The sequence below is a fragment of the Oryctolagus cuniculus genome, chromosome 12 (assembly GCF_964237555.1).
Source record: "Oryctolagus cuniculus chromosome 12, mOryCun1.1, whole genome shotgun sequence".
NCBI lineage: Eukaryota > Metazoa > Chordata > Mammalia > Lagomorpha > Leporidae > Oryctolagus > Oryctolagus cuniculus.
In genome coordinates, this window is record NC_091443.1 from 24,271,880 (window position 1) to 24,293,680 (window position 21,801).

At 44.8% G+C, this 21,801-nt stretch overlaps 1 protein-coding gene and 1 non-coding gene across 2 annotated transcripts; both read right to left on the reverse strand.

The window, feature by feature from the left end:
- Positions 1-41: 41 nt before the first annotated feature.
- On the reverse strand, positions 42-16,235 carry RTRAF (RNA transcription, translation and transport factor). The gene is made up of 8 exons (XM_002718245.5): positions 15,613-16,235; positions 14,101-14,225; positions 10,059-10,158; positions 5,251-5,337; positions 3,983-4,071; positions 2,496-2,564; positions 482-530; positions 42-316 (listed from the first exon to the last, which is right to left on the reverse strand). The coding sequence occupies exons 1-8, from the start codon at positions 15,671-15,673 to the stop codon at positions 162-164; spliced, it is 735 nt and encodes a 244-aa protein (XP_002718291.1). The 5' UTR covers positions 15,674-16,235; the 3' UTR covers positions 42-161.
- Positions 7,071-7,195, reverse strand: LOC127484045 (small Cajal body-specific RNA 23). The gene has a single exon (XR_007910826.1). It is a non-coding gene; the product is annotated as a small Cajal body-specific RNA 23 (non-coding RNA).
- Positions 16,236-21,801: the final 5,566 nt, after the last annotated feature.

The window sequence follows — 21,801 nt, forward strand, 5'->3', positions numbered from 1 at the left end:
TGTACCTTAAATGAAAAGGAACCGATTATAAAAAAAAAAAATTCCACTTTCCCAAACTTTATTAAAGCAGTGAATTTCCTGGGATGCCTCCCGTGACAAACACATGCCAGAAGTGTACGTGGTTCCCAAGTAGTAAGAGGGGAGAAGCGGAACCCGAGTGTTCATCTCCCCACTTTCCCCAGTCTGTGGTCTGTCTTTGGGTCGGCGATGATCGCCTGCACAGCTACTATGGCTTCGTTAATTTTTGTCTGTAGCTCTCTCAGCTCTTCTATATGCAGCAACCGCAGAATCTGCGCAGCTTCGTTAAGAACTGCATCTGTTTCATAAGAAAAAACGTTGCATTAATGAGGCCTTCAGAAGCACCAAGATCCACTTTTCTTTCTCTACAGTTTCTGAAGTACTCTCATCGGTAACCTCTGCATTCTCCTTCAAGTAGTCACTACATCTCTATAGTCTAAATTAATTAATTAAAATCACTTACCTCCTGTGTCAAAACCAAGAATATGTTTGTCTAAAGCAACAGGCAAGCCCTTAAAAGGGAGGAAGGACAAAATGAGACTATGGTTAGAAACACTGTTTTCAGCTGAAACTGTGAAAAGCAGGGAACTCTTCTGCTGAAATCTGCTTTGTGATAACACTACACCTACTATAACCGCTTAGGAAAGAGCCTTTGCCCATTTAGCTAACCAGTCAGCCCCTGCACAGAGACATACACAAGAGGGTGTCTATGACATGAAGCTGGACAATCTGCTGCTTACATGGTATAACAAAATACATAAGTATCTAGTCAGGCACCGCTGAACACCTTTCTCAGAACCTACCCTGTTACTAGGTGATCTTGTCATGGTGGAAAACACTCCAGTGTACTTACACAAACCCAGACGGCTACGTCACAGGGTGATACAATCTTAGGGGACACCCACATATGAGCTGTTACTACTTTATTCCTGCCTAATCTATTAATGTAAATCTACCTTGGTTCCATCTGCTTTCAAGTAGCTAGTAAGTTACACAAGCTAGGACACCAAAGGGTGTGACAGCAAAACTGAGGAGTGGAATTGTGCTGAGCAGCCTTCTGTGTCAGTCATCCCCACGGTCTGCCAGAGACCACCACGCAATAGCCACCTCTCAAAATGTGCACATGCCCCAAATACCAGCTATGCAGTCACAAACAGCAACAGTATACTGTGAGAACTTCTCGACCGTATTATTACAGGCTGTTGTCTTTAAAATTAAGACTTGGAACATTAAAGGAAACTCAATTTTACTACACAAACGAGCAAAGATTTTCAGCTATGCTCTTGCTTGCACTGCCTTCCACACCACAGACTTTGTTTTGCTGAATGAATGACTTTTTTCAATTAGAACAATATACTGTCTGTTCTATACAGTGGATGAAATAAGCTGATCTTTAACCCATTTGCAGTAGCCCAATTCATGCATAATTCTAAAAGAGAAGAAACTGTATTTCAGTTTCAGGGGATGGCACGGCCCTGACATTAGGAACCTCTCACACTGCTGGGCCCTGCTAAGGGGGGTCAGAGGAAAGATGACAAAAGAGGGACCAAATCCCAGAATGGTGGCTGTGCCAAGGCATTCGCTCTACGTTCTGTGGAGCAGGGAGCGGGGCATGATCAGACAGACACCTGCTGCCACAAACCCTTTCAACACTCTCAGTGCTGTCTCACAGCCAATGAGACGAGCAATTTGAAAGTATGTGAAGAAGTTTATAGGAAAATGGAATTAAGTTTATTTAGATGCAAACTTTTTCAAAACCTTTTTGAAAATCCCTTCTACTTGGATTTTCTGATACAGTTAAATCTAAAAATATCCCAGAAATACTTTTTTTTATCCTTCAGGGAAGTTATCTTGGGGCAGACTTTTCCCAGTGCGTCCATTCTCCACAGCCTCCCCTTTCAGTGGGCAGACGAGCAGGCTCACACAGGCCTCCACGTGGACCACTGCTCCTCAGTCACCATCCAGGCTCTGGACGCACGTGGCCCGAGCTCAACCTCGATCTACGAGGTGGCTTTAGCCGAGTTACTTTCTCGTCATGTCTCATGCCAGATAATGGATCAGAACAATTTATTCTGAAGGAAAAAAATACCAGGGATGGGATTTAGAAAGAAAAAGATGAAAAATAGTAGCAAAGAAAAGCCGTGTCCTTCGTTTTCCAGCAGGAATCATAATCATCTAATTTCACAAGGGTAAAACCGTCTCAAATCACCTTCAACTGGGCAAACGCGCTGGTTGGTAGACGGTCACTGGTAGGTGCCTGAAGTAAGATAAACACACTGATTTTTTTTTTTTTCACTCAAAAGTGGTGCCCAGAAACTAGACACGTTCAGTTTGCCTCAGAACCAAACCACTGAAGCAAGCTATCCTTTGTCAGGGCCGACCTACAGAGAACTGACATCTGTCTTCACACAAAATGTAGTTTGTGGCAAGAAGAAACAGTCATTAATAACTTACAGATTTAATAAAAGCGTACATACCTCTTTTGTTTGATTTGCTTTAGCAACTGCATCCTGTGTCAGGCGCTCCTGAACCAAAATGCGAATTGCCTAAGAAACCCCAAAATAGTGTGCTTACTTTTGATAAACTGTTTACCATATTTTCATACATAGTCTTATGACCTTTTACACATATTTGTGGTTGCAAATGTATTAAACACTGGTTGCTCCATAGTTAATATACTGATGTTTACAATGGACAAACCTACTAAGATGTTTTCCTTATTACCACGTATTGTTTGAAAGCCTCTTAAGGTAACGCAAGAGATAAACATGCAGCCAGAACTGGAATTTTATAAAACTTCCTGCTCTAGTTGATTCATACTTTTTCCCATCAGGTTTTCAGTCTAAAAACAACTCCACACTTGCTATATATATCTGTTGCTCCTCAGTTTGATGAATAAAGCTGCCAAGGTCACTGCAGAACTGTTCCAAGGCAATTTACATAATAAGGGAAGAACAAGACTTTGAAAAAGCTAAATTTCAATAAAAAACAACTTTTGTCTTGTGGCATCCAATCTGGGTTAAGAAAATCCAGATAACATTCAGATTCAGTGTAGAGAATTTTAATAATCTAGGAAATCAATCTTTCCCTTGTATAAACTTACATTTAATATTCACACTCCTAAAAAGTATGATACATTCTGGCTTAATCTTTTCTGAGTGAAATTTAATCGGTCATCTTAGTGAAAAAGTGCAAAGTTTAAAATACGTTACAGGCACAGAGCCCAAAGCTCTTCACTCCTGTAAAAGCAGTAACAACCTCCACTAAGTCTGGCATCCCAAGTCCACTACCCTGTTTCCTGCCACTGTTCCTGCGCCACCACAGGGAATAAATCTTCTGAAGTGTGAGCCTCTGGTTTCTCTGAGCCAACAGGGACCACTTTCGGAGTACCAGGCTCCCTCTACAGTGAAGGTATGGACTGTGTGGCCCATCCAGGATGTAGCACTCTCACAAGGCAGACACAGTCGTCTCTCAGTTCATTCATTCTGGGGCCTATGGTTCTGACCAAATTCACCATTACTGATTCTGTATCTTCCACTCTCTTGGTGAATACATACTTTAAGTCCCTAAAAGGGAAAAGAATGAGCCCCAGGATGGATCTGAGTTTTTATGCTAAACCCTGGCTCTATCACTTTGTGTCACCTTAGACATCATTTATCATCCTTCAAGTCTCATTTCTTCACATGCATTATTTTTTGAATAAGGACAGTAGCCTCTGCCTCCACAACTGTTGAGAGGATGGACTGAGATCTTTGTAAGAAACTTAGCACGGTGACAGCAGAGTTAACACTCTGTGGTATTAGGTACTGGGCAATCTAGTGAGAACTGCTTGACGCCCTACATTCTTCCCCTGCAGTTTAGTCACTCAACCCTAGGTTTCAGTATCAACAGCTCATATTTAGAAGATGAAGAGATGTTTTCCATATACAGAGTTTCTGCCAAGAATCAAGAATATGAAACTGACCTTAAGCATTACCAGGTAATCGTCATGACGCTGAATCTGAAGCAGGTTAGCCAAAGCCATTACACCAGCCTTGAAATCAGGATTATTTACTATGAAAGATTAAAAATGAAAAAACAAAAAACACATTTCAGCTCCACAATCGTAATACTGACATATCTGTGAATATACACACTTATAAAAATGTTTAAAAATTTCCCCGTAACAATTCTCTTTAACTTTTAATAGTACTGAAAAAGAAAAAAACTTAAGGCAGTTAAATATCAACAATTAGATTTATGAGCTAGTTTTTCCTATTTCATCATTTCATATTTCATCAGCCAAACTGACTAATTAAACTCCTATTAGGTTTGTTCTGAAACTTAGAAAAGGCCCACTCATGTAGCATTTTTAATTAACATTTCTTCCCAAGGCTATTAATTTTCACACACAGATCCCTTCAATGGGCAGTTTTCTCTAGGCAGTGGCCCTGGAGTGTCCAACAAGCTTCCTCATTTGTAAGCATAACTCATCAGTTATAGGTCACAAGGAAATCAGCCAGCAAAAAAGTATTTAACATAATTTAATCTAGGTAATTAGAACTGTCACACTTTTAAAAGGAGAAAGAATTACTGGAAGACACTTGAGAACGATGAAAAATGTTAGGACTTACGGTATCATTGGATTAAAAAATTTCTAGGGGCTGGTGCTGCGGTGCAGTGGGTAAAGCGGCTGCCTGCAGTGCCGGCATCCCATATGGGCGTCAGTTTTGAGTCCTGGCTGCTCCTCTTCCTATCCAGCTCTCTGCTATGGCCTGGGAAAGCAGCAGATGGCCCAAATCCTTGGGGCCCTGCACCCACATGGGAGACCCAGTAGAAGCTCCTTGCTTCAGACTGGCCCAGCTCTGGCCGTTGCGGCCATTTGTGGAGTGAACCAGCAGACAGAAGATCGATCTCTCCCTGCTTCTGACTCTCTGTAACTGCCTTTCAGACAAATATTTTTTTAAATAAAGTCTACACACCCAGGAAGGCATAAAAAGGACCTCCATGATTAATACAAAGTAAAACCCCAGATTACTAGCAGTAAATCAAGTAACGGCATTTCCACACATGGTTATTCAACTGCAAGGGGAGGGAGAAAGCATATTATATCAAACAATGAAAAACGGTATAAGGACTATGCAACATAAATGCTATCTAAAGTATTCTTAATTTACTAAAACCATATAAACCTACACTTTAGGAAGTAAAAGAAAAATGTTGACGTTCAGTTTTACATATTTATATACTCACCATCCAAATTGATTAGTGGCTCTGCATTTTTAGTTGCATTGTCAGCATTTTTTGTATTATCAGGTACTAAGTCCTTGTATTTTTCAGCTATAAAAAATAGACAAAAATGCAATTTGTAGACTTTTAACTCTTAAAAGTAAACAATGCTTATCAGCTGTTTCACTTAACCAAACTATTCATAAGGCAACTCAAATAAAAATTTTTTGGCAAGAATATCTAACAAAAGATAATGCGTCTATACATACGCTAAGCTAAAATGATTAAATACTAGGCACAAATATTTTTATTAATATTTATAAAGGTAATGATTTTAATACTGAATTTTAGGAAGGAAAAGTGTCCTTATACAGCCTCCTCTGTAACAGGAAGCTAGGGATAGACGACTGAAAACCGACCCTTCCCCCAGCCTTCTGAATGTTGTATGTAAAGTCTGAAAATCCTGCTTTCTAAAAAGAGAAATCAACTCACAAACACAGCATCATATACTAACCTAAAACTTTTTTATGGAAACTTGGTATTCAAAATTACAAAGGTAGATTTTACAACTTTCATTTCAAAAACAAGAAGAAGTTATGCATAAAAACACTTAATGATTCACTCAACTAAATGCCCAAAATAATATCTTAGGATATCATGGTTATTTGATTGCTAATGAAACAAGAGGGAAAAATAAAAGCATTTAAACTTAAGTCACACAGGAGTTAAAAGGGGCTCCCACTAGCCCAGTCTGGAAAGACATTACACTGACAAAAAGGGTTATGACCCACCAAATGAAGTAAGAACCAAAGCCTCTAAACTGGCTTACACGAAGAAACAAATTGAGAAGGGAAAGCTGTTCCTTACAGAAGAGAGTTAACAAACAATTGCAGAAGGAACGGTGGAAGTGGAAAAACTGGAAAACCACCTGTTTGTGGGCGACAGAACACTTGATTCAGAAGACCCTCCTCAGAAGGACGCTCCGAGGAGAGGAAGGTCCGAGCACAACCACCGACACAGCCCAGAGCATCTCCCCGCGGAACAACACACGGATGACAAGGGGGTATCCAGAGCGCAGAAGTGCCCCCGGTTCCCAGGACTAGCCATCAGACAGATCACCTCAGTGGTATTCTTAAGCAAAGTATAAACCATGAAGAGAACCAAGAGGAAATTTCTTACAAACCCAAATTGAGGGACACACTCTCTACAAAATGAAAGTCGGTGTCACTGAGGGCAAATAAGTAACTAGGAAATGTTCCGGATTACAGGCAACTAACCAGAGAACACCTGAAAGCAATGCATACCCTGGGCCTGCCTTCTGCTCCTGTTAAGGGTGGGAAGGGGCAGACTATAAAGAAGATGACTGGACTGGCTGGTGAAATGCAACATCTACAGATCATAGTACTGCATCAAAGTTCATTTCCTGATTTTGATCAAAGTATTGTGGTGATCAAAGACAGTATCACAGAAAATGCATATAAAGTAGTCAACAGTAAAGAGAATCACCTGCAATTCTAGAAAATGATTTAGAAAAAAGCTGAAGTAAAAAAAAAAAAAAAGTCCGATTTTAATGAGTATTGAAAGAAAAATGGTAAGGCACAAATTAAAACGCACAATGGTATAGGCAAATTTTTTTTGACAATAGAATTAAAAGTTTATTTTGGTGCCAAAAGTTTTTGAAAACCATGCACAGGATTTCCATTATACTCATGTGTATGGTTTCAAAGACATTTCCACCGAGAGACGCCTTGGAGCGCTTCCCACAGACGGGCGTGCAGCACTGTGGCCACTTCCAGCAGTGACACGCCCTCCTCCTGCAGGACTCGCACGGGCCTAACGCTGCTTGTTGTACTGAAAACCGTGGTGTCCCGTGTCCACTCAGACAGGGCACCCCCAAACCAGTCCTGTCTCTCTTGCTCACAGAGGACAGGTCAGGACCACAAGGAGATGACCGAGTCCTGGTGAGCGCGGTATAGGCAAATTTAAAATAAGTAGCAGTAAATTGGAAGGCAACCTATTAACGTAAAACCACAGAAGAACACCAGCACCGACTACTGATAAGGAACAGTATTACTACTTTAACCAACTCAAAAAGTCTTTGTTCTTACAATTCTCAATTTTAAGATAGACGAAGGGGCTGGTGTTGTGGCTTAAGGGGTTAAACTGCCACCTGCAATGCCAGCATGCCATATGGGCACCAGTTCAAGTCCAGGCTGCTCCACTTCCGATCCAGCTCCCTAATGTGCCTGGGAAAGCAGCAGAAGATGGCCCAAGTCCTTGGGCTCCTGCATCCACGTGGGAGACCAGGAAGAAGGCCCAGCCTCAGCCTATTGTAGTCATTTGGGGTGTAAACCAGAGGATGGAAAATCTGTTTCTGTCAATCTGCCTTTCAAATAAATAAAAACATTTTTTCTCTGTAAATCTTTCAAATAAATCTTTTTTAAAAAAAGATGAAAGAAAACATGTTTCCTAGTTATACTTCTAATACACTTTTGATAACATTTGAAATATGTTCATTTATTAAATATCAAAAAATTAACAAACAAGCTTTTTAAATTCATTATAAAAGACAATGCTATTATTGAGAAACAAATATATGTACTTGTTATCAAGTGTGAGGATACACGATCATGCGGTACCTACCAGTCAATGTGGAAAGATTACAGAAATGGAACCAATAGAATGAACAAAGATATAACAGAGTAAACTGACATGTGACAAAGAATTTTGGAGGGAATAGCTTAAAAAAAAAAATCTTGATAAGCCAAAGGCTACTTCACTGCAAATCGGCTCACACAGGTCCTACCAACCCGGAGGACATGTAAAGACTTTTGTTACACATCCTAACAATCAATACTGCTAAGGCCACAAGGCTTGATTATGACATTGACTTTCTAAAGAAAAGCCCACATATTTTCTTTGTAAACTGCAACTGAAAGTAAAGAAGTCTCAGCTTAAGAAATTTCCTTAAAATATTTTGCCATCTGGCTTCTGAAATGGAAGCCTGAGGTAAGAACGAAATAACAACTAATCAAATCAGCACAAACAACTAATCAAATCAGCACACACAAACATCACCACCTGCATCTGCCAGTTACTGACACTGGTAGGTGTCTACGGCCTGCAGGAAACTATGTCGGTACCAAGACCCCTCCAATCCCTGGGACCTGTGCAGGTGTCACTTCGCACCAGAAAAGGGACCTTTTCTTAATGGTTACATAAAGGAGATGTGGGGATTATCCTGGATGCTCCAGGTGGGCCCAAAGTAACCATAATGTCCTCCTAAGAAGGAGGCACAGGATCAGAGCCACAGAACAAGTGGCAACGGAAGCAGAGTCAGAGAGCAGATAGTATGCTGCCACAGTGGACGATGGAGGAAGAGGCCAGAGGCAAGGACACAGGAGGCACTAAGATGACAAGCAAAGAAATGGATTTTCTCATCATTCCCCAAACTAAACCCGTCCTGCTGACAACTTGACTTTAGCCCATGAGACTGATGTCAGACTTCTGACCCAAAATAAGATAACAGCTTGTGTTTTAAGTTATCAAGGTCGTGGTGATTTTTTATAGCAGCAGTAAGAGACTAAGTACCAGGCAGAAACCAAGGCTGAGTGTCAGCTTACAAGAAAGAGAAGCAAAATTCCAAGTGGCAAATGACTTAAAAGCTATAATAGAGTTCTAAGCTATGAAAGACCAGAAGGAAATATTACTGCTAAGGTAGCACTGGAGCTGGATCCTAAAAGGATGGGCAGGATTTAGACCTGTGCAGATAAAATAGTAATAATAATAGCCGAGTGAGAAAATAAGGATGTAAAGCAAGTAAACTGTTACTCTTGTTTGGCTGTCTGGTGGGTGAATACTGGTTGACAACACTCATCAAAGGTCTTAAATACCAGGCTAAGGGACTTACAGGTTTTGTTTGTTTGTTTGTTTTTTTAATACAAAATGGGTTACTAGTGATGTTTCTGAATATGTAACTGGAGCTATTCTTTGGAAACTAGTATTAAGTAGCATTCTTAAACAGATTTACATTTCGGGAAGTCAGTTTGTTGGGCTAACCAGTTGAGAACAGGGGGTGACACCTAAGAGGAGACCAGCTGGGGAGACAGTATAATCATCTCTGCAGAAAGTGCCAAGAGCCTGAATTAGGGTGATGGCAGGGAACCAGACAAGACACAACAGACACCAGAGAAGATCAACGGGGGCAGGAGGAGAGGCAAAGGGAAAAGCCAAAGTACCAAAAAGGTGTCAAAAGCAAATGATTAAGACTAGAACTGATAGTATCATAAGAGAACATTAAAAGCAGACAATGGAGGCAAGAGTACACCTTGCGTTGAGATGCTGGCAGGCCTTACAAAGAAATGGTCTAGCAAGAAGAATTCAATTTTAATAGAAATTTTTGCTATGGGTACTAATACTCAAAAGCCTCCAATAATACATGTATCTGTGTATTTTGGCCTATAGTATATTAATGTATACTGACATTATTAAGACATGTTTCATTCTCTCGTGAAATTACCTGCTGCCACCAACACTCCAGAACACCAGCAATTGGAACACTCACAATTGACCTGGAAAGACTACAGCGCAGACTGCAAAAGGCGGCACATTTACTGTGTAATGTTACACTGTCAGAAGACAATAAACTAGTCTCCCTGAAAACACCATTTCCAAATTCTAAAAGAACAATTTAAGTATCAATGAAGGACAATATAAAGTGCTTTTATATCTTGTGATAAAAATGAACCACAGCTAAAACTTTTGTTTCCTGGACTTTAATACTCCCTTTCCCACCTTTCCTCTCTAAAACACACAATTCCCATAAAACATACCATTATCTCCATATTCAAGTCTAACAGCTAAACCAAGAAGCCAGTCAATTGCTTCCTGTCGATCTTGAATCTTGAAAGGACAGTTAACATCTCTAAGATACTGAGGGGGAAAAAAAAAGAAATCCAGTTTCATTATTACCATAAAGTTAAAAAAAAAAAAAAAAAGAACTGTGGAGTTCAAAGATATCTTACTTTGGATCTCCAAAAAGTTCTTATAACATTTATGCTACTATATTTCCGATGCAATTTTGTAACCCAAAGGAAGTTAAACATTTAAGTGTACCACTTTAACAATGAAAAAAAAAACCAGGGGCAGGCCTTTAGCACACAGGTTACCCTGCCACCTTGGATGATTCAAGTTCTGGCTCCGCCCTTCATTTCAGCTTCCTACTAATGCACACCCTGGGAGGGCAGTGGGTGATGGCACAGTCATCAGGTCCCTGCCACCCAAGTGTGAGAGCTGGACTGAGCTCCTGGCTCTTGGCTTTGGCCTGGCCCAGCCCTAGCTGTTGAGGGAACTGGTAGCAGGGTGATCTGTTTCACTGGCTTTCAAAAAAAGTAAATAAATTTTAAAAGAAAAAGAATTTTCATGATGCTTTTTTGAAATTTGTCTTTGCAGATTTCAGGCAGGACATGGAATCCAGAATAAGCTCTTCATTTAACAGATGAGAAGAAACAGAGGCCCGAGAGACTCCTACTTGCCAATGATTGCACAATTTAGATCTGGGACTCAAATCTAAAGTTTCTGATTACAGGTCTCAATAGTACAGACAACTCTAAAGAAGGCTATATAAAAAATTACCTAAACCATAACTTTCATATTATGGGATTGCCTGTGTATAGAATAAGCCTCATAATATATACATGTAAAGCACAATTGAGTGTTCTTTTAAAAAACTTTGTGTTTCTTATTCATTTTATTTGTTTGAAAAACAGAGAAAGAGAGGCAGAGATCTCCTCCACTGGTTCACTTTGCAAATGCTCACAGAAGCCAGAGTTGGGCCAGGCTGTAGCCAGGGGCTGGGACTCAACCCAGGGCTTCCACGTGGGTAGCAGGAACCCACTACTTGAGCCATTGCCTGCTGCTTCCAAGGATGTGAATTAGCAGGCAGCTGGAATTGGAAGCAGAACCAGGACAGGAACTAACGCACTCTGGATAGGGAAGGCAGGAGTCCCAAACAGAGTCCTAACTATGCCCTTTAAATAAAGCTAAGAAGTTGTATAACCAAATGAGTGCCATGCCTCAAATAAGTGTCTTATGAGCTTTAAATTAATTCCAGCAATAATATCTTAGGCAGAATTCTTGGAACTCCCTTTTGGAAGTCTTTTCAGGGATAATTAATGAATCAATTTTTAGCCATACCTCATTTTTAACCATTTTATTCTCCTCAAAAAACTTCTGAGTATTTAAAAAGAAACAAAAAAGGTCTATCTATATTAAGGATATTTAAAAGATGTAACACATGATGTTAAAAAATCTAAAAGAAAAGTTCCAAACATACTCACACAATGACAGTGCCACTCAATAAAGAGACCAAGCTGAAAGTCTGTTTGGTAAAGTTCCAACACATTCGCCTTGAAGTTATCCTACTTCACTATTGCTTCTGGGTGTTTTACATGAGAAAAAAATTTTTATATTCTTCAAACACTTTTCTACATGTGAAATTTTAAAACTGCCTTATACACATGAATATACTACAAGGTACAGAATACAGAAATATAACATCTTGATAATGTATTTCAAAGTCTTAAGAAGCCCATGAAAATTGCAAAAGTATTTTCTTAAGAACAAAGGCAAATAATCCAGCAGTAGCAATAACAAGCGCACAGCATTTGCTATGCACCAGGCACTTCCATGAACAGGTCGTGGGGACTTCAAAAAGGTCATGAAAAATGGAATTAAAAGCATATTTGGCACAAAAAGCTTTTGAAATTCATGCACTGTTTTTCATAATACACATTTCCTATGACCTTTCTGCAGATCTCTTTTAGGCAAACATTTTAATTTGTTCTCACCGAAAGAGATTACCTTCTAATTTCCCTTTTCTAAGAACTCTGTGAAGCACTCTAGAATGTGGGTACAACACTCACAGAGCCACTCCTGAGGCTCACAGCATGGGTTTATCATCTCCTTGTCAAAAAAGTCACTGAATTTAAGGAGAAAGGTGTTTAATCACTTTGCTCTTACACATCAAATACCGATGATGAAAACTTTTTAATGTAGGTAGAGGCTGTAAAACATGGGGTGCCCCGTAGCCGGTTAAGCCACCATCTGCAGTGCCAGCATCCCATATGGGGGTTGGTTTGAATGCTACCTGATCCACTCCCAATCCAGCTCCCTGCTGATGCACCTGCGAAGGCACCAGAGGATGGCCAACCACTTGGGCCCCTGCACCCACGTGGGAGACATGGTAGAAGCTCCTGGCTTCAGCCTGGCCCAGCCCTGGCTGCTGTGGCCATTTGGGGAGTGAACCAACAGATGGAAGATCTCTGTCTCTTCCTCTCTATGATTCTTTCAAATGAATAAATAAATCTTTAAAAAAAAAAAGTTGTAAAATGTGATCTTTATTCTATTTTGAAAACAAGTATTTCTATTAAAATATCACAATATTAAACTAAGTCAATGGAAAAAAAATTTAGCCACAAAAATGACATACACACAGACCTTCCTAGGACTATTTCTACTGCACATAACGGACATCTGCGTACATTAAAAATAAGCATGGCCAGCACCACAGCATAGTAGGCTAAACCTCTGCCTGAGGTGCTGGTATCCCATATGGGCGCCTGTTCGTGTCCTGGCTGCTCCTTTTCTATGCAGCTCTCTGCTGTGACCTGGGAAAGTACTGGAAGATGGCCCAACTGCTTGGACCCCTGTACCCATGTGGTCAACCCAGAGGAAGCTCCCAGCTCCCGGCTTTGTATCAGACTAGCTCTGGCCATTGCAGCCATTTGGGAAGTGAACCAGGGAACAGAAGATCTCGTCTCTCTCTCTCTGTACTCTGCCTCTCAAATAAATGAAATCTTAAACAAAAAACAAGCATGAACACGGCAGTCTTAGTTTTTAAGTTTATCAATAATGTTTTGTTATTCCAAAAGATTTGGTAAAAGTGTATTGGGGGCTGGCGCCGTGGCTCACTTGGTTAATCTTCCACCTGCGGCACCAGCATCCCATATGGGTGCCGGGTTCTAGTCCCGGCTGCTCCTCCTCCAGTCCAGCTCTCTGCTGTGGCCTGGGAGTGCAGTGGAGGATGGCCCAAGTGTTTGGGCCCCTGCACCTGCATGGGAGACCAGGAGAAAGCTCCTGGCTCTGGCTTCGGATTGGCGTAACTCCGGCCGTAGCAGCCATTTGGGGAGTGAACCAATGGAAGGCCTTTCTCTCTGTCTCACTGTCTATAACTCTACCTGTCAAATTTTTTTAAAAAGTGTATTATTACTGCACTTTTAGTGTAATGTAAAAAATCTGATTTTGGCCATTAAATCAAAGACTACATATCACTATTTAAGAAGCTTCACAATATTTCCAGAGGAAATTATTTCTATGTAGTATTCAGGCTTGGTAGGAAGGGATATCATTCTCTCTAGAATCAAAAGAAACACAGACAGGGCCGGTGCGCTGGCATAGTAGGTTAAGCCTCCACCTGCAGCGCTGGCATCCTATATGAGCACCAGGTTCTAGTCCCGGGTGCTCCTCTTCTCGTCCAGCTCTCTGCTGTGGCCCGAGAGTGCAGTGGAGGATGGCCCAGGTCCTTGGGCCCTGCACCCCATGGGAGACCAGGAGGAGGCTCCTGGCTTTGGATCGGCGCAGCTCTGGCCGTTGGAGCCATTTAAACAATGGATGACAGAGCTTTCTGTCTCTCTCTGTCTATAACTCTACCTCTCAAATAAATAAATAAAATCTTAAAAAAAAGAAACACAGTTAAAAAAAACCGGAACCACTGAAGTCCGCGTTTCCAACGACGATCACTGTCGTCCAAGGACGAGTCATCGCAAGCTTGCTTCCACGCAGCTCTGCTTTGCTTCTACTTCCCTGACTCGTTACCTTTTCAAAGAACTTGGGCCAGTCGCTGCTGTGGATGTTTCTTAAGTTCCCTCTGTCTTCAATCTTGTAGTGTCTGATTTTCTGATCTTCAAGCCAAACGATGAAGTTTCTAAATTCTGTTTCATCTGCAACAAAAAGTCACCAAGTCACCAGAAATATTCACCAGAATACTTTCACGTATTCCCCAGAACACTTCCTCCTCCACAGATAACTGGTCTCGTGGACTTTTCTCAACCCCAAGATACTAAGTTCATGGAGCTGACAGAAGTACGAGTCGGAAGTACAGACGGGAGCCAGACAGTAACAATCATCTGTTCCCGTCCCGGCCTGGGTTCAGATTCTGGGTTCTATGGTTACGCGGATCTGGGGACACCACCTATAGTCTCTGTGCTCCAGAGTCTTCCACCTACTCCATGGGCTAATAATATTAGCACGTATCTGGCATCGCCGGGAAGCTTATGTGAAGACGAACAAAGTGTCTAGCATAGAGCTGCGCTGTTTTAATGTTATTAATATTCCGGTTCCTTTCAGGGGGAGACGAGACTACTTAAGGCTTAATTTTTGCCACAGAATTAATAAGGAAAAATGAAATAAGGAATAACAGATCAAATGACAAAACTTAGGGAAGACAGCAGGTATCACGGAAGGTTACTCCCACATTAAGGGCACCTCGTACACGATTTCAGCCCACCCCCTTTCAACACACCCTTATGATACGGGTAATAGCCCCATTTCACAGACGAGCAAACTGGGGCGCAAAGGTTCACACCCACATTTGAGCTACAGCGCCACGGACCCTTGTCCACTAAGTAAAAGGCAAAGTGGAAAAACACACCACTACCGTTTGCTACGCTTCTACGCAAGACGGAAAAAACCAGCACGTAGTCGGCTCGGAAATCGGTTTCAGCAGGCCGCCTGCGGTGCTCTGAGCGCCGCGCCGCAAGCTGGACTCGGGGGTCCCTCTCGGAGGCCAGCAGGAACACGACTTTGTAAAGACTTCAACGCAGGAACATCCCCCAACACTCCGGTGTTCGCGACGCAGCCTGCCCGCTTAGGGGCTACTTCACTTCCGTGCACGCCCCGTGCGACCCCCCGAGCCCGCGCCCCCCGCCCCGCCCGGGCCTCAGCGCCTGCTCTCTGCGGCTGCTCCCTGGGCCGGGCCTCCCACTCCTGGAGCTCGGCTGCTGCAGCCCGTGACCCCCTCTGCACCCTCCCCAGAACCCAGCGCGCCGCGGGCCCCCAGCAGGTGCCCCAGGTACAGCCTAACGACCCCCGCTTAAGTGAGAAAACAACGAAAGCCTCCCGTTGGGTGTGCCAAGGCCGGGTGGCGGCAGCAGTTTAGCAAGTGCAGAAAGTGTCGGCGCCGAGGCAGGGCCGGGAGAGGGGGCTCCTTAGCCCGGGGAGCGGCCCCGGGGCACCCAGGGGCAGCCAAGGCCGCCGAGGGTCCCGGTGAGGAGGCAGGGTGGGGACGCTCGGGGAGGGACCGCCGCCGGCCCCGGGCCGCCGCCTCACCTTTGCAGTTGAAGCCAGAAGGGTTGTGGTAGTCCAGAGCCGTCAGCTTGCGTCGGAACATGGTCCCCGCTTCTCGCTCTGGTCCCCCGGGCCTCAGCCGGGAGAAGAGAAGCGAGGAGAAGCAGGCGGCGCAGGCACCGGCGACGCGGCGAGAGGGCGGGCGGGCGCGGCGACGCTACGGAGTGACGGCGGCCTTGGCCAATCGGAGCTTCAGAACGGCGGCCGCCGGCAAGCGCCTACCAATGGGAGCTCCGGGTGAGGAGGCGGGGCCACGTCCGGGCACGTCGACGCTCAAATTAACTTTATTGTCCGCTTCCTAGTCGCACAAAAGGCCGACAGGAGCCGGCCAGGCAGTTTCCTCTGGCTTTCCACCGCGGCGTGTAGAGCGTGAGACATGTAGGCTGTCCGCTGCTGTCGTACGTAGCAGCGCTCACTGGATCACAGAACTGCCCATTAGGATTTTGGCTGCATTCATTCATGCGTGCATTGCTCTTCCCACATACGAGGTGTTCTTGTAGCACTGTTAATACATTGCAAAACAAAGGTTAGTTGGTGGTCGATCCACAGGGAAACGTAGAAGTATAAAAGCGTGTGCACATTCCAGCTTTCGCCAGCCGCTGAGTGAGGTCAGAACGAGGAAGTCATCGTTAGGTGCCCTCAGTCACAGCACCGCGTGGATCACCACTTCCTGCAAACTCAGATCCTCCTGTGCCCCGTGAACCTCACTGATGTCGCCTCACATCGGGCTCCCGTCACTCCTGCTTACTCTGAGGGATTTCTGAGGGCCAGTCTTGCCTTCTGCAATCACAGCGAGAAGCATGATTTTCTAAAACACAACTGCCCATAGCCTCTTCGGCTAGGTATCTCTTAACGGGTGCCACTGCCTTCTAGAACCAATAAAATGTTCTTACTGTATTGACGAAGCTTCCTGAGCCTGTCCTTCCCTGCTTTTCAGACACTGGGGAGGACGCACTGGGCTAGGCAGAGCTGGCCCCTACTTATGGAGTTTACAACATTAAGCAGATGACCTGAGTGTGACCCACAGCTTGAAATTGGTGAGGAGTTCACCTTGCTGGCAAAACAGGAACTCCCTTTGAGGGCAGTAGATGGGTAAGGGCAAGCAATGAGTGACAGCTGGCTGGGGGAGGATGCAGCTTACGGGGGCTGGGCGGAAGCCTTGAGGACCAGCAAGGGCTCTGATCAAGAAGGGCTTCATGACAGCTACGCTGAGATGCTGAAGTTCTCGGGGGTAAGCCAACCCTGGATGGTTCATTTTATTTCAAGATATTAACTCGACACCATGTTCGCATCGATGGGACACAGGAATGAGTAAACTCTGTTTTCGGGAAGTTTAAGCAGAATAACCAACATATGTGTGTGAATAAATACTTATAATCTAGAGTTAGAAAGTGTTAAGCGAATTATAAGGCCACTGTATACTTACTTAGGGAATGAATCAAGAAAATGAGTTCACAAGTGGTTTGCTTCCAACAAAATCTGGTCAAAGATGAAGCTATACTCAGGCACATACTAGCTGTGTAAGTATTGAAATATTAGTGGAAAATAAAAAAAAAACATCAATGAAGGGAAACTAAGGGAGGAAAAAAACATGCGTGCAATTGCAGATAATGCAATTAGCAGTATGAGGGAAGGGAACAGCTGACTTGCTTGAGCTTGTAGGGCTGCTCCAGGGAGCTTATTTTGCAACACTGCTCAGAGGCCAGACCACCGGTCAGTGCAGAAAAGCAACATGAAATCAGCCTGAGTCACGGTGTATGGAAAGTATGCTGCCTGAGCAGCAGGAGAGTCCTTCCTCCCTTCTGGGTGCGGGTCCGCTGAGAAGCCCTGCTCTGAAAGGCCAGGCCAACTGCTCCTCAGCAAGCCAGCTTCTCGAGGGTGCTCTCCCTTCCCCGTCGCCTTGACGTGTTCCAGTAAATAAAGCTTTCCTCCCAGCCACTGCCACTTGAGGCTGGTTATTCGGCAACACCGAAGCCAAGAGACCCCTTTTGTCCATGCTAATATTCTTGCCACTGGTTTCTGGAATTGCCTCTAATGAAAACAACTGTGCTGTAAAAGGTTGAGCATCCGCCTGTGGCACCAGCATCCCATATGGGCACCAGTATGTGTCCCAGCTGCTCCTCTTCTGATCCAGCTCTCTGCTGTGGCTTGGGAAAGCAGTTGAAGATGGCCCAAGGGCTTGGGCCCCTGCACGTATGTGGGAGACCCGGAGGAAGCTCCTGGCTTGAACCAATGGATGGAAGATCTCTCTCCCTCTCCCCCACTCTTTAACTCTGCATTTCCTAAATAAATAAAATAAATCTTAAAATAAAAGTGTGTGAGGTTCATTAAAAATTTCAATTTTTTAAATTCAAAATCCATTTTTCCCCTCTGCATTTGAAGGTCCTTTGGCCCACCCTGAATGAAGTATCCAATGGGAACTGAATCTTAGACAATCCCCTTTCCGAAGACCACGGCCTCTATGTATGTAACTGTCACGTGACCTGCACTCCGATGTCAGGGCTGATCTGGGCATTGCTGGGCCTGCGACTTACCGGTTGGCCCATTCAGCAGCATGTTCCAGAGTTGGCTGAATGCCACGCAGTCTTTAAGGAGCTCCAGAGGCATCTGTGAACTTGTGCGGGGCAATCCCTGCCTGGGGGAAGTCACCATCTGTCAAGGGAAGACAGACAACACAATAGTAAATAAACAAACTGCTATTTTAGAAGGTGCTAGGTCTGATGGGAAAATCACAAGGGAGAGATGGCAGTGGGAGCTGATGCAAGTTGCAGTTCTAGCTCAGGGGTCAGGTTAGGCATCACTGAGATGGCTCAATGTGAAGTCAGGCTTGAAGGAGGTAAGGGACTTGGCCACATGGACATCTGGGTGAAGAGAGTTTAAGATAAAACTCTCAGTGCCAATATTAGAATGGTCTTAATATTTTTAAATGTTTGGAAAAAAATCAAAAGAAGAATATTTCATTGTGGTGGAATGAGAAGGCCATGCCAAGATGGCCGCTGGCAATGGAAACTGCCTGGCAACAGGCTGCGATTGGATGGCTTCGGAAACCACATGACAACAGAGCCTGACTGACAACAGGCTGTGATTGGATGGCTTCAGAAACTGCCTGGCAACAGGCTGTGATTGGTTAGGGCATAGACCGCCCCTCGACTGGATTGGCTGCCTTGGCTATATAAGCTGCTGAACCAACTGAAATAAATGAGTCTGCAGGCTGCTCACCTCTGGCCTGCTTTCACCTGGCTCCCAGGGTCTGTGTGGTGACTCTGCAGCTCTTGCCCCCACCACACTCCTTCTCTCAGAACGAATCCACCTCAACATTTAAAAATAGGAAAATTATATGGAATTCAATTTTCAATGTTCATAAATAAAATTGTATTGGGACCCAGCCATGCTGATTTGATGACTGGCTGCTTTGGTGAGACAAGGGCCGAGTTGAACAGATATGATGCAGGCCAGATGGCTCACAAAACCCAAAATATTTGCAAGGTGTATATGGTTTCAGACACGTAGAGGTGGCAATTTCAATATCATTCCCAGGACAAAACATTTAAGAAAATCAACCAATCCAAGGCACAAGTTGATCTTTGAAGGTTATTATCACAATTTGCAGTATTTCTTGAAGTCTTAGCAGTTTTCCTAGACTCCTTTATTCAAATTATTCTTCCAAAGACAGTGAACAGAGCAAGCTGGTAATAGGATTATCCACAAATTTCCTGCCATTACATAGAAAAACAAGTTTTGCATTCTAACGAATATTATCAATTGAACATCCCATACACTCAGATTTGTTTGAAAAGTTGTGTGGTGCAGAAAAGTCTCTTCTCTTTCCTGTCTGAGACATTTTTAAAATAAAAGCTTATATATTTGAAAGGCAGTGTTAACAAAGAGAGAGAGAGATCTTCCATCCACTGGTTCACTTCCCAAATAGCTGTAGGAGCCGAGACTGGGCCAGGCTGAAGCCAGGAGCCTAGAACTCCATCTGGGTCTCTCACATGGGTGCAGGGGTCCTAGCACTTGGGCCATCCTCTGCTGCTTTCTCAGGCACATCAGCAGGGAGATGGATTGGAAGTGGGGCAGCCAGGAATTGAACCAGAACTTATATGGGATGGCCGTGGTGTGAGCAGCGGCTTAACCCACTGTGCCACAACACCGGCCCCGCTGAGGCCCTTCTTGCTAAACATGAAGACTGGCTGTGACTGAAGGTCAGGCTCTGGAGCCCCATGACTTAGCAAACAGCAGGCGGTGCACCTCAGTTTTGAGGGTAGAGTGAATAGGAGTGAAGAGGACAATGAGGACTCGAACGAGGGGCATACAGCTTCCACCTTCCACATCTGACACTGCAGGGCGAGAGCTCGCCTAAGAGTGCAAACACAACCAGGCCAAAGAGGCAGAGACAGGCCATTCTTCCCAACATCGTACAAGGGGCTCGACCCCACTTCTCAGATGCCTAAGCCAATCCATTCAGTGCTGTGCTTGAGCCTGGGACAGCTGGAGTTTGGCTCTCCTAACTCAAAGAGTCCTAATGGGAGGAAAGAAGCCGAGAGATGGAGTAGGAAAGATCCTCAGAATTGGTGGGAATCGACATAAGGTGAGCAGGAGACAAAGACACTGACAGTGACCTCTTGAGGGTCACAAAATCAGAGGCAGGGTGAAGAATGGATCGAGGGGCTGGGGCTGAGGCCCAGTGAGCTAAGCCACCACTTGTGAACCTGCCATCCCACAGCAGAGTGCCAGTTCCAGTTCCAGCTGCTCTGTTTCCAGTCCAGCTCCCTGTTGATAGCCATGGGAAGGAAATGGAGGAAGACCCACACACGGGGGCCCCTGGCCACCCATGTACCCTTGTGAGAAGTCAGCATGGAGTTCCTGGCTCTCAGCTTCAGCCTGGCCCAACCCTGGTGCAGCCCTTTTGGGGAGTGAACCAGCAAACAAAGATTTCTCCGTCTCATTGTCTTCCTGTCACTTTACCTTTCCAACAGGTAAATCTTATCAAAACAAATGCACATGAAGAAACGGGCATCGCAGAAGGGACCTGCCTGGGGAGGCTGGAGTTGGAACCTGATGACTTCGTGGTGGCAGTCGCCTGTCAGTACCCCTGGGAGGTCAGGATGAAGGTGAGTGGCCGAGACCAGAGGTGTCCCCTGAGGAGTCATCAACATAAAAACATGTGATTGAAATCTCGAGCATGAGCTCCCCAAGAAAACAGTGAAAGCAAACAGGCCTGAGGCTGTAGCCTAGGAAACCCTAGTGTCCACACAGGGAGCAGCGTGGGTGCATGGGAGAGGCGTGAGGAGAGGCGTGACGCGTCATGGGAACAGGGAGAGGAGGATAAAGAGAGCAGGTGCAGGCTGGGTTCCAAGGGGCAGAGAGGGGAGGCTGTGCAGAGGCTGTACAAGCGACGCCAACCTTTGGGTGATAGAACCCTGTAGAAATTTCCCCTAAAAATGACAGGAAACCTACCTGGGAACGCTTGAGCACAGCCCACAGCAAGATGGCACATGTAACAGCAACCGGCATCCTGTGAGACTCAGCCACTGCTTCACCAGTCTCCTGTGCGTAGCCGTGTTCTCTCTGCTCGTTTCCTGTCTCCCCAGCTCTGAGATGCCCACAAAGGCTTAGCCGGACCTTCCAAATTCCCGAGAACCGAGTCTTCTCCAGGATGCTCGGAGCCAGGCGGTGGCTGCTACCATGGGGATGCCCCCCGCACTGGGAATTCTGGTTCCTCAAAGGCCCTGGGCCTGCGGTGTAAAAGGCCTCTTCCTGCCAGGTGGGCTCCCATGCAGGCTTCCCTGGGGGCCAGATGTCGTCTCCCTGTGCAACGACAGCGCTGGGCTCTACTGCAAGTCACAGAGAAGGCAGGGGCTGGCGAACCCCCCTGGACTTGCCTCCATCCACCCTGGCTCTCAGACCTGTGCGCCAGGCTCCATGTTGAACCCAAGCCACTCCGCCTTCTGTTTCCAGGCCTCCTGGACATATTCTGTGCTCACAACGTGCAAAACTCTGCATGGCTCACAACAGGTCAGCAAAGGAAGCGGTCAGAGCTGGACGAAGAGAGTGGGGAACAGCCGTCCTCTGTCATTTCAGTGGGTATTTATTGACAAGGTGACCATTAAGCTGAGCCACAAAATTTGAGCTGTTACTGGATTTCCAGAGGAGCAAAAGTGCAGGGAGAAC